This window comes from Apteryx rowi, unplaced genomic scaffold, assembly GCF_003343035.1.
Source record: "Apteryx rowi isolate R43461 unplaced genomic scaffold, aptRow1 scaffold_27, whole genome shotgun sequence".
In the NCBI taxonomy this organism is placed as follows: domain Eukaryota; kingdom Metazoa; phylum Chordata; class Aves; order Apterygiformes; family Apterygidae; genus Apteryx; species Apteryx rowi.
The window spans coordinates 2,964,410-2,990,979 of NW_020449085.1; the positions used below are offsets into that span (position 1 = coordinate 2,964,410).

The 26,570-nt window shown below is 57.1% G+C and overlaps 2 protein-coding genes across 4 annotated transcripts; one reads left to right on the top strand and one right to left on the bottom strand.

Annotated features, from left to right (window-relative positions):
• The first annotated feature begins 3,521 nt into the window (after positions 1-3,521).
• On the top strand, positions 3,522-10,832 carry NEIL1 (nei like DNA glycosylase 1). 3 transcript variants are annotated; one of them, XM_026068259.1, is made up of 9 exons: positions 3,522-4,083; positions 4,232-4,351; positions 5,156-5,219; positions 7,026-7,125; positions 7,439-7,563; positions 8,178-8,205; positions 8,811-8,872; positions 9,569-9,779; positions 9,980-10,832. In XM_026068259.1, exons 1-9 carry the CDS (start codon positions 3,665-3,667, stop codon positions 10,003-10,005), a joined length of 1,155 nt encoding a protein of 384 aa, XP_025924044.1. In that variant the 5' UTR covers positions 3,522-3,664; the 3' UTR covers positions 10,006-10,832. The 3 variants fall into 3 exon arrangements, with proteins under 3 accessions (XP_025924044.1, XP_025924042.1, XP_025924043.1); XM_026068257.1 differs by lacking the exon at positions 9,980-10,832 and having other exon boundaries at positions 3,629-4,083; positions 9,466-9,728; XM_026068258.1 differs by lacking the exons at positions 8,178-8,205; positions 8,811-8,872; positions 9,569-9,779; positions 9,980-10,832 and adding an exon at positions 8,003-8,171 and having other exon boundaries at positions 3,629-4,083.
• A 221-nt stretch (positions 10,833-11,053) lies between these two features.
• MAN2C1 (mannosidase alpha class 2C member 1) lies at positions 11,054-26,466 on the bottom strand. Its single transcript, XM_026068256.1, has 25 exons — positions 26,325-26,466; positions 25,319-25,442; positions 24,231-24,301; positions 23,643-23,820; positions 22,964-23,153; positions 22,345-22,451; positions 21,744-21,854; positions 21,059-21,151; positions 20,553-20,669; positions 19,640-19,735; positions 19,201-19,346; positions 18,338-18,461; positions 17,645-17,766; positions 16,675-16,760; positions 15,944-16,114; positions 15,592-15,674; positions 15,317-15,411; positions 15,044-15,148; positions 14,650-14,806; positions 14,116-14,259; positions 13,802-13,911; positions 13,072-13,151; positions 12,790-12,935; positions 12,076-12,179; positions 11,054-12,000 (listed from the first exon to the last, which is right to left on the bottom strand). The coding sequence occupies exons 2-25, from the start codon at positions 25,346-25,348 to the stop codon at positions 11,883-11,885; spliced, it is 2,784 nt and encodes a 927-aa protein (XP_025924041.1). The 5' UTR covers positions 25,349-25,442; positions 26,325-26,466; the 3' UTR covers positions 11,054-11,882.
• Positions 26,467-26,570: the final 104 nt, after the last annotated feature.

Sequence of the window (26,570 nt, forward strand, 5' to 3'; positions counted from 1 at the left end):
CTGACCGCTGTCCTTCCCCCCGCGCAGTCCTCGGTGAAGCTGAAGCTCATCTGCGCCCAGGTGCTCAAGGACCTGCTGGGGGAGGCCATCGACGTAAGTGAGCTGCGCCCCTCTGCTGCCGCCGCCGCCGCCCCCGCGGGAGCCCCCCGCGCGGAGCTGCGCCCCGTCGGGCGCGGGGGGCTCTCGGGCACGGCAGCCCGGCCCGGCCCCCCACAACATCCTCACGGACGGGTCATCTTAGGCTTTATTGTAACACTGTTATTGTCTTCTTAGTGTCAGTAAAGTCATTGGCATTGTATTATTACTAGCATTAGAATTACAAATATTATCATTATTAGTRTTCGTACTAATAGCATTAATGTTAGTGTTAGTATTATTAGCATTCATGTTATTTGTTAATATGTTATATGACTATATTGTAACCTCGTATCTAGGCAGTGGGAAGAGCTCTGGACCACCACAAGGGATGGCTGACCTTGGGGTGGCTCCTGGCCTCCCRTAAATGGCCCAGCCTAGATCCAATGGCTTTGGCTGTAGTCGCTGGAGAGGCCACAGCCATGGGATGCAGGAGGACTGGGAGCCTGCGGCCCCCAGCACGGCTGGGATGGGTGCGGGGGGGTGCCGGGGCAGGGTTCCCCTGACCACCCTGACAGGGATTTGCTTTTCCTTCCTGCAGTATGAAAAGATCCTGAAGTTGACATCCGACGCCAAGTTAGGTGAGCRCTGCTCCTCATGGGTGCTGATGAGATTCCCACGGTGCTGGTTGCAGCTCCCCCAGGAGGAGCTGGGGTCTGGGGATGGGGATGGAGCTGTGCTGTCACCAAGGAGCCCGGTGCCATGAACCTGTGGCAGACCTGGCAGAGGAGACCTTTCTGAAGTCACTGGGAAGCAGCTTGGGACMCTGCTGCCTTGTTCTTAAGCCATGCTGTGTAGTCCCTTCTCTCCCCAAACACATCACCCATCCAAAAACACTTCTGAGAAGGGTATTTTGCTTTTCTTCACTTTATTTCCATACTCTTGCCGCTTCCCAGCTCTGCAAGAGGTGGCATCTCCTGAAGGGGGGGATGGGAGAGGTCCTTTTTGCCRGTGAGCTAAATCCCCTCCTCTCTGCAGAGTCTGGGGATGTGAAAGCCACGATYGCCGTCCTCAGCTTCATCCTCTCCAGCGCAGCCAAGCACAAYGTGGACAGTGAGTCCCTGTCGAGCGAGCTGCAGCAGCTGGGGCTGCCCAAAGGTAGGAGGAGGGGTGGGCACCCTGGGGTGTCATGAGGGCCCATGCAGCCCCCAACTCGGCAGGGTGTGTCTGGGCYGAGCTGTCACTCTTGGGCACTGCCTTCTCCCTGCTCAGCCGCAGAGTGAGCGCTGCAGGGTGACGGCTGTGCTCTCCCGTTACCTCCCGTTCCAGCCCTCTGTCCCCAGGGTCTCCTGCAGGCGCTTGGGGCTGTTTCGTATTCCCTCAGAACTGGGCTTTGGCTGTACCAGCATTGGAACTGGCATTAACAGGTGCTTTTTTCTTTTTTTGTGTGTTGTTTTCTCGGGTAGAACACGCCACAGGGCTGTGCCGTTCCTACGAGGAGAAGCAGAGTCCTCTCCAAGACAGCCTCAGGGCTTGCAGCCTGAGATGTGAGTGTGGCRTTCAGTCTTACGAGTATAACTAGCCATTGATTTTTAGCAGCAGGGGGTGATGTGGCTCAGAGACTGTTTGCTGGGAGGATGTTTGAGAACCGCTGCTTGTTGACTGCCCAAACTAGGGTCTTGAACAGCAAGACCCATAAGAATCTCTTCTTGGAGGAACTTGGGTGCCTCACCTTCGTCAAATTATTTCTTTGGGAGCTSCATTCTGCTGATCCCATTTTTTACTTCATCTCCTGAGCCCCATAGCATCGCTGTGTACTGTTAATGCTGTAGCTGTGTTCCACCCCAAAGCTCGCTCTGTTTCAGAGCTGGGAAGGTCTTTGGGTTGCTTTTGATGGGAGATGGCCCTGCCTGAGCGACTTGGGTACTCACTCCGCCCGTCTGCCTGCCCTAGTGAGCCAGCTGGACTCGGTTTCCTGGAGGGTGGATTACACGCTCAGCTCCAGCGAGCTGCAGGAGGTCAACGAACCCCTCGTGCACCTGATGTTCRGTGTGCGGGACAGGGACAGTGGGGTGACGGAGACCGTCCCCATGGCCGTGTCAGCAGACAAGTTCCGGGTCCTGCTGGCAGGTAAGGACAAGGGAGGGCCCATGGGGGGRACTGCTGTCTCTTGGGGTCAAGGCTCTCCTTAGTGCCAAGAACAACGCTGCATGGATTGTGTCCTCCCCTCAGCATGGGTGGCAGCTTCTCCTTTTGATGTTGCAGTGTTGATTGCTCCCCAAGCACCTCCCTTCTCCCTGCAGAGGGTGGGTATGTAGGCAGGGCTCCTGGGAGAGAAATTGCTGCCACACTTCTTCCCCTCTTGAGATCTCTAGCGCTGCAGCCTCACTCCCATCCTCTTCCTCTCTCCCCCTTTTTTGTCAGAGCTGAAGCAGGCCCAGGCCCTGATGAAAACCCTCCTCTGAGGAACAGGAAGAAGGAGCAATCACAGGAGCTACCTGCCAGTGGACTTCATGGCAGGACTCAGTGCACCGTCTTGGCCCTGGGTACTGCCCAAGTGGAGATGAGGCAGATGACCCTGGTTCTCTTCTGCCTGCAGGCTGGTGCTGGGGGCAGCGTTCCCCGCTGCTGCCTCCCTCCTTCCTTCCTCAAAGCTCTCTCTAGCCACCCTCCCACCATGCCCCAGCCCTGTTCCCAGGGCCAAGGCTGGAACCGTCTTCCCCGAGCAGGAATGCCCCACAGCAGCTGGGCTAAACGCACCATCGGCAGTCGATGCCCTGCCAATTGCAGGCGCCCCTTGCCTTGCCTGCCTTGATGCAGGCAGCTCTGTTCCCAGGGAGCCTGCAGAAGCCCACGTGCCCCTCCACTCTTTGCTGTAAAAGTGACCCTGTGCCCACAGGTCTCCGGTAGGGCATGCGGGGGGACCCTGTCCTGCCCGTGCTGCAGTGACCGCTGGTCCTCTGGGCTCCGATGGCCTCACGCCCTCTTGGCCGCTGCCTGACGTGACTCCGTTGTTGACTTGCGAGGGCTCGGGCAGGTCCGGGTGCTTTTGTCTCTCTCGGTTGCTCCCCAGTCCTTCTTTGAGRTCCCTCTGGGGGAGATCCCTTCTCTCCTTGGCCTGCTGCCTGCCCACAGGATCCCGCTGCAGCAAGGATCCCTCCTTCCCTGCCGCATTGGCCTCAGATCCTGGGCGCAGGGGCCTGCTTTTGGCGAGACTTCTCTCCTGTAAGAGGACTCCAATAAAGGTGGTGGGGAGAGCAAGGGCCGCCTCCGTGAGTCGTGGGACCGGGGTGGTGGGAAGCGGGGCGGCAAGGGGCGTCGGGGGGTCCCGGTGGCGGCGGCAAGGGCCGAGGCCCGGGGTGGGGGGAGCCACCGGGGGCGGCGGCCGGTGCTGCTGGGTCTGTGCAGGGGGGAGCTCGGTGTGCGGGGGGGGAGGTGGAACTACACCTCCCGGCGTGCCCCGCGGCGGCCGGGCCCCCGCCTACCCGTGCCTCGCAGCCAATGGGAGGCGGTGACGGGGGCGTGTCGCCGGGCAACGGGGCGGGCGGCGGGGTCCGGCGGGCGGCGGGGTCCGGCGGGCGGCGGGGCGATGCCCGAGGGCCCGGAGCTGCACCTGGCCGAGCGCTACGTGAACGCGGTGTGCGGCGGGCTGGTGTTCGCGGGCGGCGTGGAGCGGTCGGCGGTGAGCAAGTGCCCGGCCGTGCCCTTCTCCAGCGCGGCCTACCGCATCTCGGCGGCGGCGCGCGGCAAGGAGGTGCGGCTGACGCTGGCGCCGCTGGGCGCCGGGGCGCCGCTGGCGCTCGTCTTCCGCTTCGGCATGTCGGGCTCGTTCCGGCTGTGCGCGGCGGCCGACGCCCCGCGCCACGCGCACCTGCGCTTCCTGACGCGCGAGCGGCCCCCGCGCGCCCTCTGCTTCGTCGACGTCCGCCGCTTCGGCCGCTGGCAGCTGGGCGGCGCCTGGCAGCCGGGCCGCGGCCCCTGCGTGCTCGGCGAGTACCAGGCCTTCAGGTGAGCCCGCGGGCCCCCTCCGCCCAGCGCCCGGCCCTGCCGCTGCCTCTCCCGCTCGGGGGCTCTGCCGCGTGCGGGCTTTGCGTGGCTTTCTGCCCTCCGCGAGGCGGCTGCGCGCGGCGGACGCCTGCCTGATGCCCTCTCGCAGGGAGAACGTGCTGAAGAACCTGGCCGACAAGGCCTTCGACCGGCCCATCTGCGAGGCCCTCTTAAACCAGAAGTATTTCAATGGAATTGGCAATTACCTCCGCGCTGAGATCCTCTACAGGTAAGCTGGGCCGAGCACCCGGGAGAGGAGAGGAGAGGAGAGGGTGGAGCCAGGCGAGGGTGTTTTCAAGAGACCAAGTTCATCCCCATGCCTACTTCCATCACAGCCATCTGTCTGGTCCCTGTCCCCTTGTCATACCAAGGGGATATGGYGCTGCCCCAGATCCGCAGGTGACTGATGTCTGAGGTGCTAAGGAGAAAGCAGAGAGAGGAAAAACCCCATGGTTTCTGTCTGTAGCTGAGAGACGAGCTATCTGCGGTCCCCCAAGCTGCAAGTCGCAGCCCTAGGCATGGATAACAGCCCTGAGCTGCTCGGCACTCGCTCTGCTACTCCCATTCCCTGTGCCCCCCTGACGTTCGGTGTCCTTGGGACCCCCAGCGCTGCCTCCTGCAGCCAGCCGGGTTACGCAATGCATGCGCCAGCGTTTCTCTGTGCTGCAGCCACGCTGCATCCAGCATCTTCCRAGGCAAAAGACCAGTGCCTTGGCCTGCCCTGCTAAGCCTCTCTGCGGGATCAGAGAATCTGCTTGCTGTAGGCACTGACTGCATCAACCCTTGGGCCAGTAGCTCTTCTCTCAGGCCAGGTTATTGCTCAGGCTGCCCTGGCTACAGTGTCACTTGAAAAGCCTTGAGGTCTCTTTAGTCTTGCACTCCTTAGAGGCCACATTTGGTCCAAGCATTTTCCGGAGCTTGGTGGCTCCTCAGCTAAGCGAGCTGGGCCTCCTCTGCTGGTAGGCATGGGCTRGTGCTCAGCTGCCTCAGAGAAGAGAGATGGGGCTTGTGTGTAACAGATGGGCTCTCCTAGGCTGAAGATCCCTCCTTTTGAAAAGGCTCGGACTGTGCTGGAGGCCCTGAAGCACCAGGAGCAGGTGAGGAAAGGGGGGAATATGCGGATGCTTTCTTGTGCACAGCATCGCTCCAGCTCTTTGTGCAGGATCGCAGGAGCCTGTTCTGCAGCCTGGAGTGCTGCCCTGTCTCGGCATCCGTGTGAGTGCAGGCCTTGCCTTTTCCCTTCCAGCTTCCAGTGCAACTGCTGCTTCTACGGCATTTCTCACCCTAAGTTTCCTTAGGGAAAACTGTTCCAGAGCTGGGATTTAAGGGCCCAGCTGACTTCTCATGATAACTTTTCTTAGGAGAGTGGATGGGAGATTTGCAGCCCTTGGGGCTCTCTGTCTGGTTCAGCCCTCTTCCCATGGGAAACCTTGTGCAGGAACAAGTGCTGGCAGTGTCTCTCCAGCTCACCTTGAGCCAGGCAGTGCTCCAGCCTGTGTACTGGTTAGTTTGCCTTGGGCCAGGAAGGGGCAGATTTCCAGAAAAATGTGATTTCAGGGACTTGTTTGCTTGTAGCCCTGCAGGACTTCTCACTAGCTGTCCCAGGCCCCGGGAGCCTCTCTCGCCTGCTGTGCAGGGAGCAGGACTGAGCTGAGAAATGTTATTTGTTCAGGTTTGGGCTCAGCAATGATGGAAGTGGCTCAGTTTGCTTCCAGATCCCAGTCTGGGCTGAGCTGGGTGCCCTGCTCTGTCTCTGGGCTTAGCTGGGTGCCAAGCTCTGGTTCTGGTTCAGCTCTGCTTCAGAGACTTGTTCCAGCTCAGGGTTCAGGCCAGTTTCAGTTCATGTTTGGTTCCTTGCTCCGATGGGGTAGAACATTGTCATGGGCCCTTGGAGAGCTCACGCAGCCCATAGCTTCTCCCCGTACTGCTGTCAGGAGGTGTTTACTGCTCTGGGAACTGCGTGGACAGGTTTCCACAGGGCTCGGGGTACACCTATGATCAAAGCCGTGCTGTGGTTGCTGTCCAGCAGCCACAGTCTGGTTTTCCAGCCTGGCAGCAAGAATTTTCCCTTTGCCTCCATTATGTTTGCTGCATGGGATCTTTCTCATCGAGCTTCTTGCTGTCGTTTGCCATAAACACCCGTGTCTGAGCACGTCCGCCCCTCCAATGAAGCGGCGAGTGCGTGCAGCACTTCTGCTGTAACATCACGCTTTACAGAGCTCGTTTGCACGTGGCTGAGCCGGTGAGCTGTGGCAGCTCCCAGGACACATGCCTCGCTGCTGTGTTTGCGCTCAGCTGCGCCTCTGCACTTGTTTTGCCTTCAGAAAGCCTCTGGGTATATTTGGGGCCGAGGGGTGAAAGGGTAAAGAGGAAGGGACRAGGAAAACAAACACCTCGCAAACTTAAAACCTCTGGGGAAGGCTGCGGTAGCGCCCATGGCTGAGTTGCTGGTGGGCTACTCTGATCTCGGGGCCCTGGGGGAGAGGGGGTGGCTGTTTTTAAGGAGCCCGAGAAAACCCACGCAACCCGAGGACTGCTTTCGCAAACTGCTAGAATTCCTGCATGTTCCTCGCTTTCCTGTTTTTGTAGCTGTGGGGAACATGCTAATACTCCGTTTGCAGCCTACAACGGGGCCTGCAAGCTTCAGACGAAGGCCAGTTTGCTGTGGAGCAGGCTGCATCCCACAGTTACCTCGCTCGTGCCAGCGCTGGGGCTGACCCAGTGTTAGGGCACCTGTGGGGTGAGATCAGGGCTGGCACGTGCTGCGGCAGGTGGAGGATTTGGCAGCTTATCCTCAGGAGGGCAGGGTGTGATGGGGTATTTGGCTGGGATTCACGAGGAGAGACCCGGGTGAGGCCAGCATAGCTGGCAGGTGACTTTCCTTCCCTTGTCCACCCTTGCAGGATCCTTCCCTGACGCTGAGCAAGAAGCTGAAGCTGAAGCGGGAGAACCCAGATCTCCTGGAGCTGTGCCACACAGTGCCCATGGAGGTCGTCAAAATGGGTGAGGCTGCAGGACAGGGAGCCGGGGGGCAGGGACAGCTGGGCAGTCGGGGGAGACCTGGGCATCGTGTCAGCCTCTCCTGTGTTCCCAGCAGCAGAAGGCTTGGAGTGTGGGGCCCCAACATCATGGTCATGGCAGAGGACAGATCTCTGGAGCCCTGCTGCAGGAGAAGCCTGTGGTGGTGGTCGCTTGCTGAGCTGTGGCCCCGCACCTCCCCTGACCTGGGGTCTGGCCGGAGAGCTCTGCCAGACTGGCTCTCGCTTCCTCTCCAACTCTTAATTATTTCTGTCCTTTCACATCTCTCCTTTCCTAGGAGAAAAGGGCTACGACCCAGAGTACTCGGGTGACTCCACTGCTTTCAAGAACTGGCTGCAGTGTTACTCCATGCCTGGCATGCGCTCTCTGCGTGACAGCAAGGGCAGGACCATCTGGTTCCAGGTATGAGCCAAGGTTGCCGTCTGGGGCCTGGGGCTGGGTCTCCCCACCGCTCCTCCTAGGAAGCACCAGCCCATTTTCTGCTTCTCGCGCTCTGCTTCCTGAGGTCACTAAGCCTCGTGCTGTGACCTGTCCCTGGAGGCCTCCCCCTCCAACAGACTGGTGTGATCACTGGACGTGCAGGTGGGGCGACAGGGACCCGCCAGGCAGCAGCTGACTCCCCCGAGGGATGGCGTGCCCTCTGGGGCAGAGGGGCTGGCTGCAGGAGCCGGGGGCTCTGCTGTTGCAGGGAGCTCTGGCAGCCCTGTTCCTCCTTTGCGAGCCCCATCCCCAGGGTGAGATGGTGTGATGGTGCCTTGCAGAACGATCACGGGCTGATGGGAGGGTCCCCCTTGACGTGGAGGGGGGCGCAGGGCAGGCAGAGCAAGCCCGACTCCTCCAGGTTCCCGAGCAACGTGGCTGTTTGCCTGGTGCCGCTTGGCTGCGGAGTGGAGAAGAGGCACAGATGGGTCCCAGTAGCCCTGCTGAGAGCATCTGCAAGGAAGCTCTCATGGCGGTGGTGCTAGTTCCTGCGTGTTGATCACAGTCCCGTCAATGCTCTGTCGCCTTCCTTGCAGGGAGAGCCTGGTCCCATGGCTCCCAAAGGTGAGTGTCCGCTCCCCTCCCCGTGGGACCCGCTCTTGCTGCGGGAGGGCTGGGAAGGGAGAAGCCCTGTGCTTGCCGTGCCGGCACGGAGGCAAAGGGAGGAAGAAAGCAGCTTGCAGCCCGAGGAGCAGGGTCCCAGCCCTTCTCTCTGTGGGGCACTGACAGCCCCGTGCCAGCGTGGGGGCCCTGGGGAACGGAGGCAGCCCACCTGCGTGCCCTGGGCACAGCTTTTGCACTTGCAGGGTGGTTTTCCCGGCCTGCAGCTGGGTCCCCTGCTGTGCCTGCCAGACTTGGAGCAGGACTGCGTGCTCTCCTTCGGGCTGATGATGAGGGAGCACGACAGTCACTGTGTCTTGGGGGGAGCGTGTTGGGAGGGGAGAGGAAGCCCCTCGAGCCCTTGCTCCACATGAGTGCAGGATTCCCTGCCTCAGCCATCTCGGCTGAGTTCACAGGTCATCCAGGGTGGCGTCCCCGAAGGTCACCTCCTTACGATCTCTGTTTCCCGAGGTGCTGGTGCTCTGCCAGCTGGCGTGGGGGAGGAGAGAGAGCAGGGCCTGCACCATGTCCTCTCGACCCATCTAACCTGGTCATGTCCTCTCATGCAGGAGGGAAGACCCGCAAGAAGCGCGCTCAGGTGAAGGCGGATCCCGAGGCTCCGACCCCCAAGGTACAAAGCGTTGTGGTTGATGCGTCTGCTCCCAGGTCTAGAGGTCCTCCTGTTGCCCCTGCCCTGCTCAGGCTGGTCCTGTGTTTGCCGGGGGCTTCTTCCCCAGAGTTTCTTGTGAGCCAGTAGTCCAAGTGATGCACGAATCCCCGTGCTCCTTCCTTTGCTGCTGCCAGCGGAGCCCAGACTCTCCTCCTTGCTGTTGGAAGAAGTAGCAGGGCTGCAAGAGGTTGCCTCTGGCCCTCCTGGGGTAGGAGCTGGGACCGTGCCTCTCTGCGTATGGTCCTTAAATCCATCTTAGCCCGAAGCTCAACCCTCCTTTCCCCAGCCAGCCGTCAAAAGCAAGCGGGACAGCCCTGCGAGGGGCAGGGTGAGGAGGAGGTGTAAGGAAAGCAGGTTGTGAACAAAGAACAGCAGGGCAGCAGGGCCCTGGGTGAGGCAGTGGGGGTGTTCCTGGTGCCCCAGGCCCCTTTCCTCCATCCCAAGCTCTATATGTGGGTTGGTGATGTCGTCTCGGGTTCACTTCTCCCCCTCTAAACGGTGTGCAGGTGGGTGGGATAAAGCTCTCATGGCGGTTGCCTGTCTCTTCTGAGTAGGAAAGCAGCCTGTCCTGGACCCGTTTGGTGCTGCCCAGGGGTAGGTCCTGGCCTCACTCATACACAATGCTACAGCTAAGCTCCAGCTCTGACTTCGCCCCAGGTCACCACACGCACCTCGAAACGGCGTCCCAGGGGAGCGGAGAGCCCCCCAAAGCCAACTGAGGAGAAGCAGAAGGTGGTGGCTGATGCTGATGAGCCAGGGCRGGGACGTGCCCGCAGGAGGAGGAAAGCTGCTGCTGCTCCAGCCTCCTCCGAGCCTGAGGCTCCGGTAAAAGCGAAAAGAAGTCGGGCGTTTGCACGGAGGGGCTCAGGTGAGGCTTGTTCCCTCATGGCTTTCAGACCTGCTCAAATGCGCCGGCGGGGGGCTGTGGGAGCTCTTGTTCGTGTCTGGGTGGCCGAGAGGGTGGCAAGGGGCAGGAGAGGTGCTAGGTGATGGTGGAGGCTTCACAAGGCAGAACCAGGCACCCTGGCACATGCTGCCTTCTCACTTATTTCCCTTCTCATCTTTCAGGCACAGCCCCTGCAGCGCGCCTGTGACTGCCACCTTCCACGCTTTGGCTTCTGGAAACGCGTGTGGCCCTGTCACCCCGCTGCAGTGTCGGGGGGCAGCAGTGCYGGTCTGGGCTGCCAGGTGATGCTCTGAGCCCTCCCTCGTTCTCCAGCCTGCTTTTCAAGGCCCGCTGCTGTCCCACTGCCCTCGCAGCCGTCGAGACCCGAGTGGGGGAGCCGTGCATTCCTTCCCGTCTCTTTTTAAGCTTTTTTTTAGAACTTTGTTTGGCTGTCTTTGGCTAGAGCTGGCCTGACAGTGTGGTTTTTAGAGCAAGTCCTAGGTGGGACCATAGCTCCTCTTTTAGCAAAGGCAGCGTAAGGACACGGCCAGACCAGACTGGCCTGGTGCAGAAAGCTGCACCCTCGCAGGTTTTGGGGGTGGGGGGCAGGTCATGTCCCTGCCCAGGTCTGGGGTTTCAGAAGGATATTTTAGCTCAGCAGGAGGCGTTAAGGAAGGACAGGGCCAGGGGCCTGGACAGAGCAAGCTGGGTTAGTACTCAGGGGAACCGGGTCTTCTCTGTGCCCACTTTCATTCCTGCTCGCTTTTGCTGTGTCCTGCCAGTGTGGGAAGGTGAGGCTCGCAGCTGGGTTCAGCGCTGGTGTTCACTTAGCCAAATTCCTCCTGCTGTCCCCAGGGCTTGGCGGGGGAGAGATAAGGGCCATTGGCTGCACACTGCGTTGGACTCTGCCCCTTCCCTCTGCCCAAGTGCATTGCTTCCTTCCTTTCTCCCTTTCCTAGCTGATAGCTGCAATCAATCACTGAGAAGGCCATAAGTGTTTTTTAGCTGACTAATAAAGTATTTTGTGTAGAAATGGCCCTGTGTGCATTTTTGTGCCAAGGGTAGGTTGTCGTTTCCCCCTCCCCTCCCCCCCAGCATCTTCCCCTGATGGGCTGGAGCAGCACCACCCCCCCCATCCCTGGAGTGAGAGCCTGATGCGGAGGACACTAAGCGAACAGCAGCTGCAATAAAGCCCTGGAAGGAGGTGGATCAGTGCAGGCAGCTGGAAATAAGGTAAGAAAACAGGCTGGATCCTGTCTGTGTAACTCTCTTGTTTATTTATGTGCTGTCTGGAAAGTCAGTGCAAGAGGCAGGACGGTCATGGGGGCAGAAGGCAAGAGGCGAATGAGTCTAGTGTACTTTTGTATTTGCTGTCCTTTTGCAGTTTGCTGCTGCTTGGGTCTTGGCGTGGAGACGAGGCTGTCTAACTCCACTGCTCCCCAAAGGAGAGGGGGAGAGCAGAGCCGGGCTGTTCTGTGCTCCTGCTGGCTGCTGTGCTGTGGGAGGGGTGGCTCTGGGCTGGTCCCGTCCCCTCAAGGCTGTAGCTGGCTAGCTGAGGGCAGCGCCCCAGCCTAAGACCCTACTGGTACCTGGATGGGGGCTACTGTTGGGCTGCCCTGGGGCACTGGGGAAAGGTGCTGTGCTCCAAATGCCGGTTAGAGCTGGCTCCCCCTGCCCCAAAAGGCTAAGCATGCTGGGCGGCAGCCCTACGGCACTTTCCTGCTCAGGCAAGGGCCAAAGTTACTGCTCGTTCCCAAAGAACGTGGCTGTTCTCAGGCGTTGTCAGCTGTTGCTCTCTGATGGCCAGTGACAGGGAAGAGCAAGGGGGAGACTGCCCGTCTCTGCAACCACTGCCCCCTCTGCACCTCTCCTGGGGAAACATCATTACTGGGCTGGGGTTAGTGAAAAAGTCTCATTCTCATTGTGTTCCTCCCTGCTCCACAGCAAGAGGGCACTGGTGGCTGGGCTCAGTACTGAGAGGAAAGGTGGCACCTCCAGCAGGTTACCAGCAGGGAAGCCTCAGGCTGAGATTTGAGCTCACAGCATTAGTTCAGGTTGCAGCATCACGAGCAAGGGTGACCAGCGTCACTGCCTCAGGACCAAGAGGACAGAGAGCACTTGGAATGGCGTGAAGGAAAGCCTCAGGCCCTGGTGCTCCAGCAGCAGGCAGCTCCTCGCGTCCGGCCGTTCCAGGAGGTCACAGCTAGGAAAGGAAGCAGCTTGTAAAGTTAAAGTGACTGATCTCCCTTGCCTGCCCATCCCTCCAGCACAGACTTACAGCATCGCCTCTTTAACCGGAAGGGAGGTCTGGAGCCAGACCCCAACAGTGCTGCCATGTGCCTCGTACAGTCGAACCACCACCGCTTCAGGTCTGTCCTCAGCCTTCAGGGATGGAGCAGAAGGAAGTTCGTGCAAAAAGACAGGAGCATCCTATCCTACATCTCCGGGTCTAGCGCGACCCATGTGACTGTGGCTGAGCTGCTATGACTGGGAGCGCATGGGTTCCTGACCTGCCCGGTGCGCAGYGCTACACCGCTGTGGCAACAAGGGCTGCAGTGCCCACATACATACAGAGGCAGACGCTACACCGATCACCGGTGAGTGCCTGTCCAGGCTGGCAGAGAGGCACGCTACCCCCTCCTGTCCTCATGTAACAGGACTTGCAAACCTGAGGGATCATTACGTCCACTCGACCGAGCTTCATGGCCACCCAGTGCACAGGACAGCAGACCATGCCTGCCTGGGTTATGTGGGCTAGAAGATGGGTAGAAGAGGCAACAGCTTAACTTGGAGCCCCGAGCACCCACAGCAGCAGTCTTTTCGCTACAATGTGGGAAAGAGACAACAACAGTTAAGTCCAAGTGCCAGAGGAAAACTCGATGTGTTGGAGCTTTCCTGCTGCTACCTACAGGACCAGCCGCACTGCTGTCTTTGACCAAACTAGTGAAAGACCCCCCACTTCAGCCTCCCCCTTTCTGCCCTGGGCACTTACCTGCTTGACAGTCTCCAGTACGACTGCAGGTGAGCTCACAGAAAAGGCGCTCCAGGCTGAGCACGGGGCAGAGCTGGCTGGGAGCGTGTGAAGAGGGAAATTCAAGTTGTAGGCACACTGGATCACACCAGCATCCTGGAAGGAACCTGCAACATGAGAATGATTAGCCAGCCTCTACGCAGGCACACCCAGAGATGTTGCACCCTGTGCTCACCCCAAGGGTCTCTGGGGCGTCCTCCACCCTGTGTTTCCTGACAGGGTCCAGCTCAGCCCAACACTCACCCCGGTGAGGCATCACAGCGTAGGTGAACTGGTGGTGTGCAATATCTGCCATGGCATCTGGGGACTTGGGTGCTCTCAGCCTAAGGTGAGAGGTGGGTGAGATCGGTGTCTCTGCAGCACCCTCTAGAGCTGCAGCCCCTGAACTTGCCATTATCCCTCCATCACCCAGTCTGGTGTCAGACAAGCACTGTGACAAGTCAGCCGTCTCCCTCCTCTACCCTGAGACTGGGCCCTGCCTTCAATACCAATATGCCTCTGGTTTCTGGCAGCAGGAAACAGACCCTGGACTAGGTGTCCCAGGTGTTAAAAATGACCTTTGAAGGGTGGTCTCCTATGAAAGTTGTAGCTGATGGACTCAAACTGGAATATGTGGTGTTTCTCTTAGCTTTGCGTGTATCCATAACATTGCCATTCCTTCCCTCTCCTTATGTCTTCCCTCCTGGGGTATATTTTGCCCAGCAACAGAGAAATTATATGGTTCAAACATGGAGCTGATCTCTCCTTTCCTGAATGATCCGAGCATAACTCATGGGACTTATATTACCTTAATCAATTTTAATTAAGTTAGTTAGCCAGAAGTTCTTAAGAGACAACCAGCCAGCTTGACTAATACTAGAGTATTTCCTTATTAACTGTGATCATTTACTGCAAGACACCCCTTGACTTCAAAGGGACACTTCAGAGGCCAAAGTGACAGCTGCAGCTCCACCCTCACCCCAAATGTACTCACAGCGAGAGGCTGAGGATGTTCCCGTGGGCTGATGCACCATATTTGCTGTCATTCAGCAATGCCACTCCGAAGCCATGCTCAGAGAGATCCAGCCACTTGTGAGCCCACACCTGCAGGAGGTACCAAAGGAAGTACTTGCACATAAAGATAATGCCTGAGGACACCAGGCATCTGCCTGGGAACAAAAGCAGCTCCACCGTACAGAGGTTGGCTGTCCCATCGCTGGAAGGAAAAGAGCTGCCCTGCTGCGTGTCCCAAGGACTGGGGACAGGAGGATGAGCCTGGCCCTGGGCCCAGACCACCTTCCCTCTCACCTCGAATCGGGCCCAGTCCCACGATGTGTTCCAGTGAGTTGGCCGCTGCAGGTGCCCAAACTGGATCTCGTAGGTAGCATTTGTGCTCCGGACCTGCACAGGGAACTCCACCTTCAGGAACTTGTGAGCCTCCTTCCACTCAACCTAAAGATGGCAGCAGAACAGCATCATCACAGAGGGCTGACAGGCAGTGGCTGCACTCCTGTCCTTCCCCTGTGCACAGCAGCCAGCTCCCACCCAGGCCCGAGTCCAAGCCCAGCTAGCTGCACTGATGGGTCTCTCTTCTGCTCTCCTATCTCAGGGCCAGGAGGGTACAGCCACTCCTCCACTAGCCAAGGAGCCTGGCACCTTTCCTGGATCATATCCCAGCTGCAGGGCCCCCATCCTTGGGCTGCCTTTCCCTGATGTGGAGGAGGACAGGCAGTGGGCTCCAAGGGAGCAATCAGGAGGGAGATGTAATTCACAAGCAAGGTTTGGTTCCCCAGGTCCTTCCTGCACAGCACAGACGTCTTATCACACAGTGACAAGCCAAACCTGGGTCAGGAATCGGATGTATGGGCACGTGGCATCCAGGATGATCTCCTGGGTTAAGGTACTCCTTTCCCCAATCTGCAGAGAGAAGCTTGCGCTTCCCCGCAGCCCTCCAGCCTGGGTGATTTCCAGAGGTTTTAGCAGAGTTGTGACCGGTTTCCTAGAGAAAGAGGGTAAAGGCAGAGCTGGTCTACAAGCCTGGTAGCTCGAGGGTTCCCAAATCCTGATCCAGCCCCATAGACAGCAGGCATTCACTTCCCCAGAGTGACTGCACAGAGCCTCCTGTGAAGTGCAGGAGTGGTTGTAAGGTTTTGTTATGGCTGGGCCTGACAGAGAGGGAAGCAAGAACCTCAAAAGATGAGTCAGGATCTGAGCACTGCATGCACTGCTTCTCTACCTGGTTTCCAGGTGATAATCCATCACATCCCACGCATCCCAGTACAGGGGAATGTCATCAAAGAGAGCAAACTGGTTGGCACAGCATCCATCTAGGACTGACTCTCTGGAACAAAGTGGAACACAGGAACAGCAGCTTAACAACTGGCTTCACAAGCAGCTCAACAAGAACTGAGCTGAGGAGCGGAGGATGGAAGCAGAGTGGAGGAAGTTCTGGTTCAGCCCCCTGCACCTTTGGGAAGCCTTGGTTCCAGAAACTGGGTGAGAGACATACCTCTCTGAGTGTGCCAGCCGAAGCGAGGTCAGGCGTCCCATCGTGTCCAGGCAGACTGCAATCACCCCGTTCTCCATGGTAATGGAGCCATCCCCCTGAGCGGAGAGGGCAGAAAGATTTCACAGATCCAAACCAGCAGGAGCTGGACTGGATCTGAAATGCCCCTTTTGTAAATCAAGTATGCTGGCTTGCTGTGTGCCAGCTTCCCTAGGCACCCCCCCGCGAAATGTTTGATGTGGGGTACATCAATCCAATGAAATTGCAGTTGTGCTTACCTGTTTCATCACCGACACAGGCTGAGGGGGCAGCAAGGGCTCCTTGGCTATAGCGTAGCCCATGCTGGGGGCTGTCACCAGAGCTGGAAAGGAAAGAGAATCTGTTCCACCATCTTCCCCAGATGCATCCCTATTTCACACTATGCTGCCTTCTGGCTCTCAAGTCAGACCTCCCACCTCCTTTCACATACTCCGCTTCTATAGCCATAGTTCAGGGACAAATTATGTGGGATCAGCCCCAAGGAGCAATTTGCCAAAGCAGTGATTCCTCTCCACGGCAGGGAGAGGCAGAACATATCATTGCTATCTGTCTCCATCTTCTGGTACAGAAGTAACCCCATATTAGGCATACCTAAAGTCTTCGCTCCAGTTGGCCCAGTCCTGGAGACGACTTCGGTCCGGTCCCAGGGCAAAGTGTTCAACACGAGGATGCTCTCAGCACTCTCTGACTTGGGCTGCAGCAGTTCCCCACATAAGGACTGCACAGCTTCTTCCTGGAGCTGAGCACCGGCCCTGCGGATCTCTGGGCAAAAAAAAGGCCTGGGTTGGACCCGGCCAGGCTATTTCGCATGTCTGAGACAGTTTCTCGCACTTCCATGCAGTATTCACGCACTTTAGCTACTTCCAAGCTAAAATTACTTATTATTGCTAATATTAATTATTATCTACTAAGTATAATTGTAAACTTTAATTATTTATTAACCTTGTTATTACAAGAAAGATTAAAATAAGCTACTGCAGCTCAACTGAAAATTATTAAGCTATAATAAAGCAAGCCATTGTAACTGCCGGTGGGCAGCTCCTGCCTTTGCTAAGGTCCATCCTGGCATGCAAAAGAGCAAGCAGAGATGTAAATAATACAGGATATTATTTAATTTATCAACTCCCCTGCTAATTTTTTGGCTGAGGTAACACTACTACTGACACATGCCCACACATGCCATCCTGCAGATGTGTGATCCATAGTGCCTGGCATTCCAGCTGCAGGGATGAAACTGCTGCAGCCCCTCAAGGCAGGCAACATTATTCAGGACCCTCTGTGCTCAAATGGAAAAGCCCCCCCCAGCCAAACTCTCTGCCCACCTGCGTAGTATTGGAGGGCATCCTCAACCACGAGCTGGATACAGCTGCCTGGCAGCACATCATGGAACTGGTTGAGGAGCAACAACCTAAAACAAAGAACAGAAGCCACGTGAGGAAGCAGCGGAGAACACCAGATTTATTCTAGCTTACCAAGCCCTGTTTGCAAGATGAACAAACTTAACTGTTTCCTACGCCCTGTTCGCAAATAAATGAGAGAAAAGTTTTTTCTTTTTTTTTTTTTTCCATAGCCCTCTTTAAATCCCTTTATGTTAACACCTGTTAATTGCCAGCGAGTAAGCCACAAACATGTGGAGTAAGAAAGAGCTACTTTTTTTCCCCCGCTTAGGGCTACTAAATATGTTGTAGCACAAGTTCAGACAAGTCAAAACTGGCTAGGAACAAGCTTAGGTTGCAAACTAAGTTTCCAGCCATCAGAGGAGTTAAGGGTTTGGAGCTGTCTTCCAATGGGAGAATCGAGCAAAGCCCTGAAACACTTTCCAGGTGGACTCCTGATCAGTTTATAGACGAGGTCATGTACATGCAGCAGTGCAGTACTGGCTCTGCAAAGGTCCCTAAATCCTAACTATGCTCCCCCTTCCACTCACATCGAGAGGGACTCAAATGAACACAGACTGGTCAGACACCCTTCTGGCTCCAGCTGAACAGGGCTGGGAAATGAGACCATCTCCCACCATCACTTCACTGAGCTGCAAGGTAACTGCCTGCACTGCTTCTGTCCGGCTGGTCCAKGCTAGCTTCGGTGTGCTGAGAGCAGGGATTTCTAACCAGGCTCAAGCAGGGACAAGGATCTGTAGGGGATGGGGAGGGGTAATGCAGCAACAGCCAGCTCACCTGTGCCTGTGCCCCTGTGAAGTCCCCAGCTGTCACATGCTCCTGTACTTTTATAATCCCTGGGCACGGCTCTCACCATCTCCTCCCCAGTGCTGGCAGCACTCCCTTACGCCCTCACCTCCAGAGCCGCTGCAGCTCGCTGGCAGGATACTGAAACTTGCCTCCCTCTGCCAGAGCCAAAGTGCTGAGAACTTCGACATCATGGAGTATGCGCTCGCACTCCCGATTCCCCTTCTTTATCTGGGGCCAAAGCATGGAGAGAAGGAAGGTGCTTAGGAAATTGGTAGCTGGAAATAGATCACTCACCTCAGCAGCAAAAACCCAGCTCCAGTACAGGAAGGTTGGTTATTCATAGGTGTTATGAGTTTCAAATTATCAATGAGTATTTTTTTTTTTTTTGCCATAGCTCAAGCTGGCTTTCAGCCCTGCAACTGACAGCACAGGACATGGCTTAAACCCCAGGCCCAGCTCCTGCTGTCTCTGTTCCCACCGCCCTCCTCTTTTTCCTGTCTCTTCACCCCATCCCTGCAGCTATCAGGTCCCTGCCAAAGTGAAGGATGCGGCAGCTATTGACCAAGGGGTCAATGCTGTGCCCAGCTTTCTTCTCACCCCTTGAAGAAAGTCTTATTAAAGACTAAGAATGGATCTGCTTTCTGGAGTCCTGGCTACACGGTGGCTCCCACTGTCGAGACCTAAAGGGCGTTGCCCGAATCCTGAAGCCACGCGAGCAGTAGCAAAGAGAACTGAAAATGGCCACCTTCCATAGTGGTGAGGGAGACCGCTGTCCCCCTGTCCCGGCGCACACACTCACCTGGGCCTGGGTGGTGTACGTGCCGTTGTGCAGCTCCAGGAAGAGCTCTCCCACCCAGGTGCACAGCTGCGATGACTCCTTCTCCAGTGCAGAGAAGAGTCGGTCAGGAGTGGAGATCTGAACCCTGTGGAAGAGACACAGAGACAGCGATGAGCTGGGAGAGAAGCCCATGACGCAGCTAACAAACAGTGGATCCCGACCAGAAAGGTAACGGCCTCAGAACTGAGGCCTCAGAAACCCCAATCCACGACCCTGCAGAGCTCGAAGGGGTGTGCGGGAGGACTTGGCTGAGTGAAGCCAGGGATGTAGACCACCACAGTGTGGTGGTGTGCCAGACCCCATGTGCACAGAATTCAAAAAGTTTAGGTTAGAAGGGCCTCTGGAAGTGTCCAGGCCAACCTCCTGCTCCAAACAGAGCTGCCTTCAAAGCTACATCAGTAGAAAAAGGTCCCCATCTACTATTTCTCATCTTTGTATCACACGCACTCCCAATTTCGGACCATGGTTGCATGCCCTGTCACCTCCACAAGCATTGCGTTCCCCACAGCCTCCTACGGCCCCTCTCTCATTCCCACCTGCTCTCGCTGCCTGCCATGGGGAAAGGGTCGTACCCCAGGCAGGGACCGACTGTCGGGCACCGCTGCCACGCTGGCCACTCACCCCACGGCTTTGCTGAGGGCTCACAAGCAGTCGGTCAGAGAGACTTCATCTCCCTGATAATCCTTCTTAGCGCTCCACTTGCCTCGCTTGCTCCCTGCCCTCCTTCGCACACTCTTTCCTTTGGTGCTGCTGAAGGCCAGGCCCAGCTCAAAACAAGCGCTCTGTGCTGGCACAAGGAGGGAGGAAGGGAGCTGTCTTCTCACCTTGGCAGCCCATCCGTGTCACTCATTCTCTTCATCCTGTCGAGCATCTTCTGTGTGGGGCCCCCTCCTCCGTCTCCAAAGCCGAAGAGGACAGCGCTGTGGTTCACACGTCCTTTATCCTTGTTGTTCTTCACTGTTTTCAACATCTAGAGGGGGTTTTGGGCAGATGCATTCCTCAGGCGCCCAGCCCCAGCTTCCACAGATCCATACAACGACGCCAGGTCAGTCTTTGGGGTGCAAAGCCCAGCCCTGCCACATTTTCCCACCCCAAGCTGCAGGGATCAGGCACAAACACATCCCAGAGGCAGGCAATCAGCTGCCAGCAATGCTGCTGGCTTTCCCGCTCCTTTCTCAGGCAGCGCCCTCTCCTAGGAGCCTCAGATCTGGCTCCCAGGGGCTGGCACCACACTTCGTGCGCCGGTTTGGCAACCTCACTCACCTCCTCCACTCGCCCGTGCATCCCGTAAGAGTCACCAGGGGGGAAATGGGCCAGGACTCGGGAGCCGTCAATGCCTTCCCAGAAAAAGGTGTGATGCTGGAGGGGAGCCAAAGGAAAGCGTGGTGTCTAGTACAGCCTCCCCCTATCACACAGTGCCAAACAGCTAATGCACAAGCCATTATTCCCGAGAGCTCCCGAAAGGAAATCGCTGGTGACACCTCTACCTACAGTGGTCAATTCACCCTTTGTCCTTGGTTTCAAAGCTCCCAACTCATCTCCATGTGTGCATGGAGGGCCCATTTCAACCACATCAGTGCAGAACTTGTTCACGAAAAGCCCACACTCCCTTGCAAGCCCTGTCAAAAACACAAATCCCAGCACCCATGTCCCCAGGAAGTGCACAGGGGTCAGGCACCTCAGTGCCCTTGAGGATATGAATACCTGGGTCTTTGCTGCCCCTCCACAGGATGTCTTGACCGATCAGTGCAAGGAGAGGCTATCATGGACGCACGAGTCCCACAGGCTGACCACTGCTCCTCTTTGCACCACCCAAGGTTGCACAAGGATGGGGAGTGCCACCAGCGCAGGGGATAGCAGAGGACAGGCTGGGTTTGCCGTCTGCCAGCCCTGCACACAGATCACAACTTCCCGTCTGGGGGGTGGTGGGGAGCACAAGAAAAATGGAGGCAGCAAGTGTTTGTAGGCCAGGGGCCTAGTAGGGATCTCTAACCATGTCCTTCCTCACCCTATGGCCTGACAACCACATGCCACCACCATAAGCTGCCCATGTCTTTGAGCTTCTAGAAAAAGAGCTGAGCTAAAGGACTGGCTCAATCTGTGGAACAAACTGGTCCAGCCTTGCAGACAGACTCCAGCAACCACATCCCCTGGGAAGAGGGGAAGCACAGCTCACCGGGAAGGTGTTCACCAGGTTCCAGCAGAGCTTCTGGGTGAGGAACCGCCTGATCCCACAGCCACGCATCAGCTGGGGCAGCTGGGCTGAGTACCCAAATGTGTCTGGCAGCCAGAACTGGGAGCAGCAGAGGGAGGGAAACGCACAGGAGTCACACTCTGGCCATAGAGCACAGCCTAAGCACGGAGGGGGGTAACCTGGCATTCAGGCTCTGAGACCCTGTCGCAAAGGGGACCCCGGAGGTGCTAGACAAACAGCAATTCTAGAGACCTGTCAGGGACCAACAGGCAATACAACCAAGGCCTAGGCCTCTGCTAAGTGGCATGATCCAAGCTCTACATGGGGGATGGTGTATTCACTCATCAGGGCCTTAGCTGGCAAAAGCAGACCTATGTGAGGCACCTGAACAGCAGCCCTGGAAGGCAAACCACAGAGAAACCCTCACCTGCAGGGAGGGACCGAGGGAGAGCACAGGCAAGGGAGGCATGGTGAAAAGGAGCAGGTACCTCTGAGCAGGTCCGGCCAAACTGCTGCTGGAAGAACCGCTGACCCTGGAGGAACTGCCGCACCATGGACTCCCCGCTGGGCAGGTTCCCATCCTAGGGGAAAAGCACAGGGAGTCAGTGTCCTTTTCTCCAACACGCATGTCAAGTCAGGCACAGAGGAAGGGGAGGTCCTGCAAGCATCCCGTTCCCTATCATCCTGCCCTGGCAGAGCATGGGAAGCATCTAACAGGACAGAGCTCAGCACTGCACAAGGGAGATCAGCCCAAGACAGGGCAAAGCAGAGTCTGGACAGCAGCCTTGAGGGATTCTGGGTGGTGTGAGAACCTGTGACAACTCTCTGCCTGCCCAGGAAGTAAATGAGTCCCTAGATGAGTTTCCAGCTCACAGTGCAGTCACGGGTAGCTCTGACATGCTGAGGAAGGCTTCTAGCAATGGGAGGAGCAGAGCTCAGTTGGTCTAGACCAAAGGTCCCTTCTCAGGCAATGAGATGATTTGGGGGGTGAGAGGGTGGGTATTTTTGCTAGGCTGGACACTGCAGACATTGCTGCTTTCTGGCTCCTGAGAGCAGCACCAAACAGACAGGCACAGAGGAGTCTCTGCTCTGGCCAGGACTAGTTTCAGAACTTGTCCCAGACAGAGGTGGCTCAGGAAAGATGCGCTGAGGCAGAGTCGCCACGATTCTCACCATTTCTACCCAGGTGCCTCCGACAGGAATGAACCGTCCCTTTGCGACATAGTCCTGAATTTGCGTGTAGAGCCCAGGGTACCAGCATCGCACCCACTCGAACTGCTGCGCCTGCCAGAGCACAGAAGTCAGTCTCAGCTCCCACCCCACCACTCCAAACAGAAGTCCCTGCTCTCTGCAACTGCACAGGATGCTCCTGGTCACCCCCCTCTCATTTTGAGTCATGCTGAAGAAGCAACATGCTACAAGCAGAGGGAGAACTCCTCAGAGAGCTTGGCAACAAGTCACCATGCTGTTCAGAGCAAACACAACCTTCCTGACTCTTAGCGCTGCCCAGCTGAGAGCCTCAAGACAACCCTCATCCCTCAGAGAGCTCCTCGGAGCGCTGTTGACCCTCTCAGGCAAGAGGTGAGCTGCGCATGCAGCAGTCTTGGCTTCCAGGGTCTTTGTTGTGTCCCTCAGGCAATGGTCTGGCTCACCCAATGGCCCCAAAGCCAGCAGTCCTGCAAGCCAAATCCCGCTTGTGAACCTGACCACCCTGAGCTGTCAGTACAGGGATCCCGTCCCCCGATTCACCCTTGGCAGGAGGGAGGTCACTCACCTGGGAGCAGACAAAGGTGAGCTCCGGATTGCACTCCATCAGACGGACAACTGTGACCCAGCTCCGAGCGCACTTCCGGATGGTCTCCTCATATGGCCACAGCCAGGCTGCGGGGAGAGACGCATGGCCCTGCCATGGCTATTACTTGCCACAAGCTACCTGGGTGAGGTAGAGCCAGACTCCTCTGGGAATGGGGCTGTGCTGCCTTTCAAGGATCAGCCAGAGAAATGCTAGAGCAACGTGCTGTCCTTTGACTGAAGTTGCCTGATAACAGCACAGTCCAGGACCCCCAGCTCTTGCTTGTCCAGCTGCCTTTGAGACTGAAACCCTCCCTAGGGACTGGAAATTGAGGGTTGAGATTCAACACGTGGGGGAGAGTGGGCTGTAACCCACCCCTCATCACTAGCCCCATCAGGGCTCCAAAGGACACAGCTGGCCAGACACACGTTCCCCTGCCTTGGTGCACTGGGCAGACCCTCTGCACGGCAGCACAGAAGTCCCTTTCCCTTCCCTTGGGGCTCGGTGCCCTGGTGCCTGGAGCCCAAGAGCAGCTGCTCTCCCTTGGGCAGCACACAGCGGCCTCCCGGTCAGCAGAGGGGGAGCACCGTGCTGCTCTCACCAGAGTCAATGTGGCAGTGACCCATGGCATGGATGGTGTGCTGGCTCTCGCCGTTCTTCTGGCTGAAGATGGCCGCAGCCAAGCGACGGGCAGCGGGGAAGGTGGACGGGTCCGTAACATCACACAAGTTGACCATCTGGTTAGCAGTGTACAGCGCCTGAAAACTCCTCTGGTTTTCCTCCCCGAGGAGCTGGGGTCAGGAGTGAGAATAGCTTGACCCTGAGCTCAGCACATCCCTCAGCTCAGAGCAGCTCTCTGTACCAATATGGGAGCCACCTGCCCCAGGGAGAACCTGCTACCTTCTTCTGGCATCTGCCTCTGCTACTGGTGCCAGGCAAGCACCATGCCCCCTGCCTCACGACACAACCTACTGTCTTTGCACATTTGTCTTTTAAAGACAAGTTAGACAAACACCCATCACAGATGGCTCCGGTCAAACAGATCCTGCCTTGGAGCAAGGAGTGGATGAAATAACCTCTCACAGCTTCTCTCTGCTCAGTTTTCTCCCACTCTAGACAAATGTCAATTGTGCTAAAACAGCACTAGCAAATGCCCCTTCCTCCAGGGCCTCCTGGTGGGGGCAGATAGCTCTTAGAACAGTGAAAGAAAGAGATGAAACGAAGGTGTTGTAGAAGGAGGGGTAAATGGTAAGAAAAGGGGGAAAAATGAGCGCACAAACCTGGGCCATGTCCAGCAGTATCTCCAGATCCACCAGCAGTTCGTAGACATCCCTGTTGAAGATGGCCAGCTCAGCCTTGCTCAGGGTGAACCTCTTGTCAGGGTCCGGAGGGGCAATCATGCTGCCCTTACCGGCCCCAAAAAGACCATTGCAGGCCAGCTCCACGTACAGCGTCAGGCTGTCAAGATCAAAAGGAAACCATCAGGGAGCAGATCGCAAGCRATCAGCTGCAAAAGTCCATTCCTCTCCCCAGACCCAAACTCCTGACAGACCCACTGAACACTGGATCCTTCCCAGAGCCCAGAGCATCCCGACACTGCCCTGCCAGCTAAGAATGGACACACCAAAGGCACAGCATCAGACTAACACCCCAACAGCAGGTAAGCTTGTCTCTCTAGGTGACAAAAGACACAGACTGGTCAAGGCCCAGCTGACTACCTTTGCCAGAGCTGGATGGTCAGAAGGTGGCACTGGCTCCACACAGCTCTGAGCAGGCATGGATATCTCACCCCAGCCTCTTGGCTTCAAGGGACTCCAAGCTCCCCCCGACAGGGGGCTCTCTGGGGCTCTGGCCAGATGACCACCCACCTGTGGGGCTCCGTCTCCTTCAGGCTGCTGGTCAGGATGTAGCTGGTCTTCTCGCCCTCCTTAGTCAAACCCTAAGCGGGGAAGACAGCACATTTAAACACAAAGCTCCACAGCTCTTTGACAGTGGGCCTGACAGCTGCTGGACGGGCAGGACGAGACACCACAAAGCCCTGCTGGATGGAAGGGGTCTGATCCCACATGCCTTTGGACAAAGCTTCCCCCAACAACAACTGGCACAGAAACTGCTACTACCCAGCAGCGACATAAACCCTGAGGGTATTCCAGGCCTGGGGACACCACCACAGAGAAGAAAGCAGGAAGGGACTGCAAAGAGTCACCTGGGCCGTTCCACTGCCCCAAAGCAGGACTTGATTTGACCTGTTCTAGTCCCAGCAGGAGTCTGTCCCACTGTTCTTGACAGTGGTGGAGATTTACATCTCAGGCCCAGCGCTTGCCTATGGGCCCTGCAAGACAGATTTGCTAATGCCTAAGCAAGAGATATTTAGCTGTTACTGGTTTGCAGACTTGAATTTTAACTCCTGTGGAGGTGCCAACCTCTAGAAAACAGACTCAAACCCACTACCTTGCTTGCTTTTCTGGGCTGAATTTCCCAGGCTCTTTGGCAATAGTCCGCAGACCTTTGGAGGGCCTGCACCGTGTCCTGCCTGATTGCCAACACAGCATGCAAACCACTAGTGTAACCCTCCCTCCCAGGCTGAATACCAGCCTCTTCACGAGCACTGCCCATCTCTGCACAGCAGCTTTTCATGTGTTCAAAGACGGTTCTCCTACTGGCTCAGAAACTACTTCTTGAGGCTTAACAACCTTACGAGTAAATATCCTACTTATGTTTTTCTTCACGATCACACTGACCTCCAACTGTTCTTGACTGTCTCCTGTTAAGTCCATTTGTTACATTACTTCCCCCAACACATACAGGTATTACTCTGAAAAGCGCGTAACAAACGGAAAGGGGTTTCTACTGCCCCACTAGTGAAGGGTAAAAAAGATACAGAGCTACAGAAATGGCTCTACAGGTAGCAGAGCGCCTGGCACAACTAGCACACACCTCACTCATGTCTCCTTACCTGGACAGGCTGGGCGTCTCGCCACACCATGCCTTCGCCATCGCTCTCCCAGATGAAGTGCACTTCCTGTCCTGCCCATGCCTTGGGGATGCTCAGCTCCACCTTAAACCAGCAGGTCTCCCACCTGCAAGAGAGCATGCAGCAAGTTCACCCCACTGCTGAGACCTTTGCCTGAAGGAGACCAGAAACCAGTCATCGGAGCCTCCATGGAAAATGCACGGCGGGGACCACACACGCAATTTCACTGTGATTCAGCTGTAACGAGGCTATGCGTCCACAAAGACCTGCTTTAATCTACACCCCAGACGTGGCATAGTCTGCAGGGTGGGAATCCCACACAGTGGTGCAGAAGACAATAAAATCAGAGAGTGCCAAGACTGGAATTATCCCTGGGACCAGACAGGCCATCAGAAGGCAGCCCACAAACCCCGTGGTACTGGCCCCAAACAGGCTCTATATCTCCTGAGAGATACAGACAATAAAACCGCGTCTTCGACCGCTGCTAGGGAAAACCCCAAATGTACCCCCAGCCCTGACAGAGCTTGTAGATCCCACACAGCACTAAATATCAGAACAACGACTACGACGCCACTAACACGAGCCCTCAGCAGGAAGGACCAACGAAGCGGGCTCCTCACAAACCCTCACCCAGCCCTATCCTGCCATCGGGAACGGGGACTTCACCTTCTGCCACCCCATGAAGCTCGCTAAGCGATTCCTGCRATTCGGAGCTCTGGGAAAATCCGCCCTAAAACATGGCTCAACCCCCCCTGCTCTCCCAAACCCTAGCCCAGACTAGTCCTCATCTCTGAACACTCTCACATCTGAAGCAGGACGCAGGCTGAGTTAGTTTTTCTGGGCCATCGGTTTCTGCCTAAAACATGCAACGGGGAGAATTGCCACCCCGTTCGCTCGTCCTCGAGAGCTCGCGAGGACGCAGGCGCACAGGCGACGCGAGGGGACTCCAGCCCCGGCGCGTGGAGGGCCACCCGGAGCCGGTACTCACGTGGGCCCAAAGGCATCTCCGACTTTCGCCGGCCGGAACTCCTGCGCGACGGCCTCAGCGTAGGGCACCCGCCGCGGCGTCTGGAAGCAGGAGACGGACGCGGCCGGGCAGCGGTCCCCGAAGAGCCTGCAACGGCCAGCGAGCGCAGCGCTGCGGGGAGCCGCCGGCAGCCGGCGTCTCCTAGCAACGCCCGCCCCGGGGCGGCACCGCCCCTCCGGGCGGCTCCTAGCAACGCCCACCCGCCCG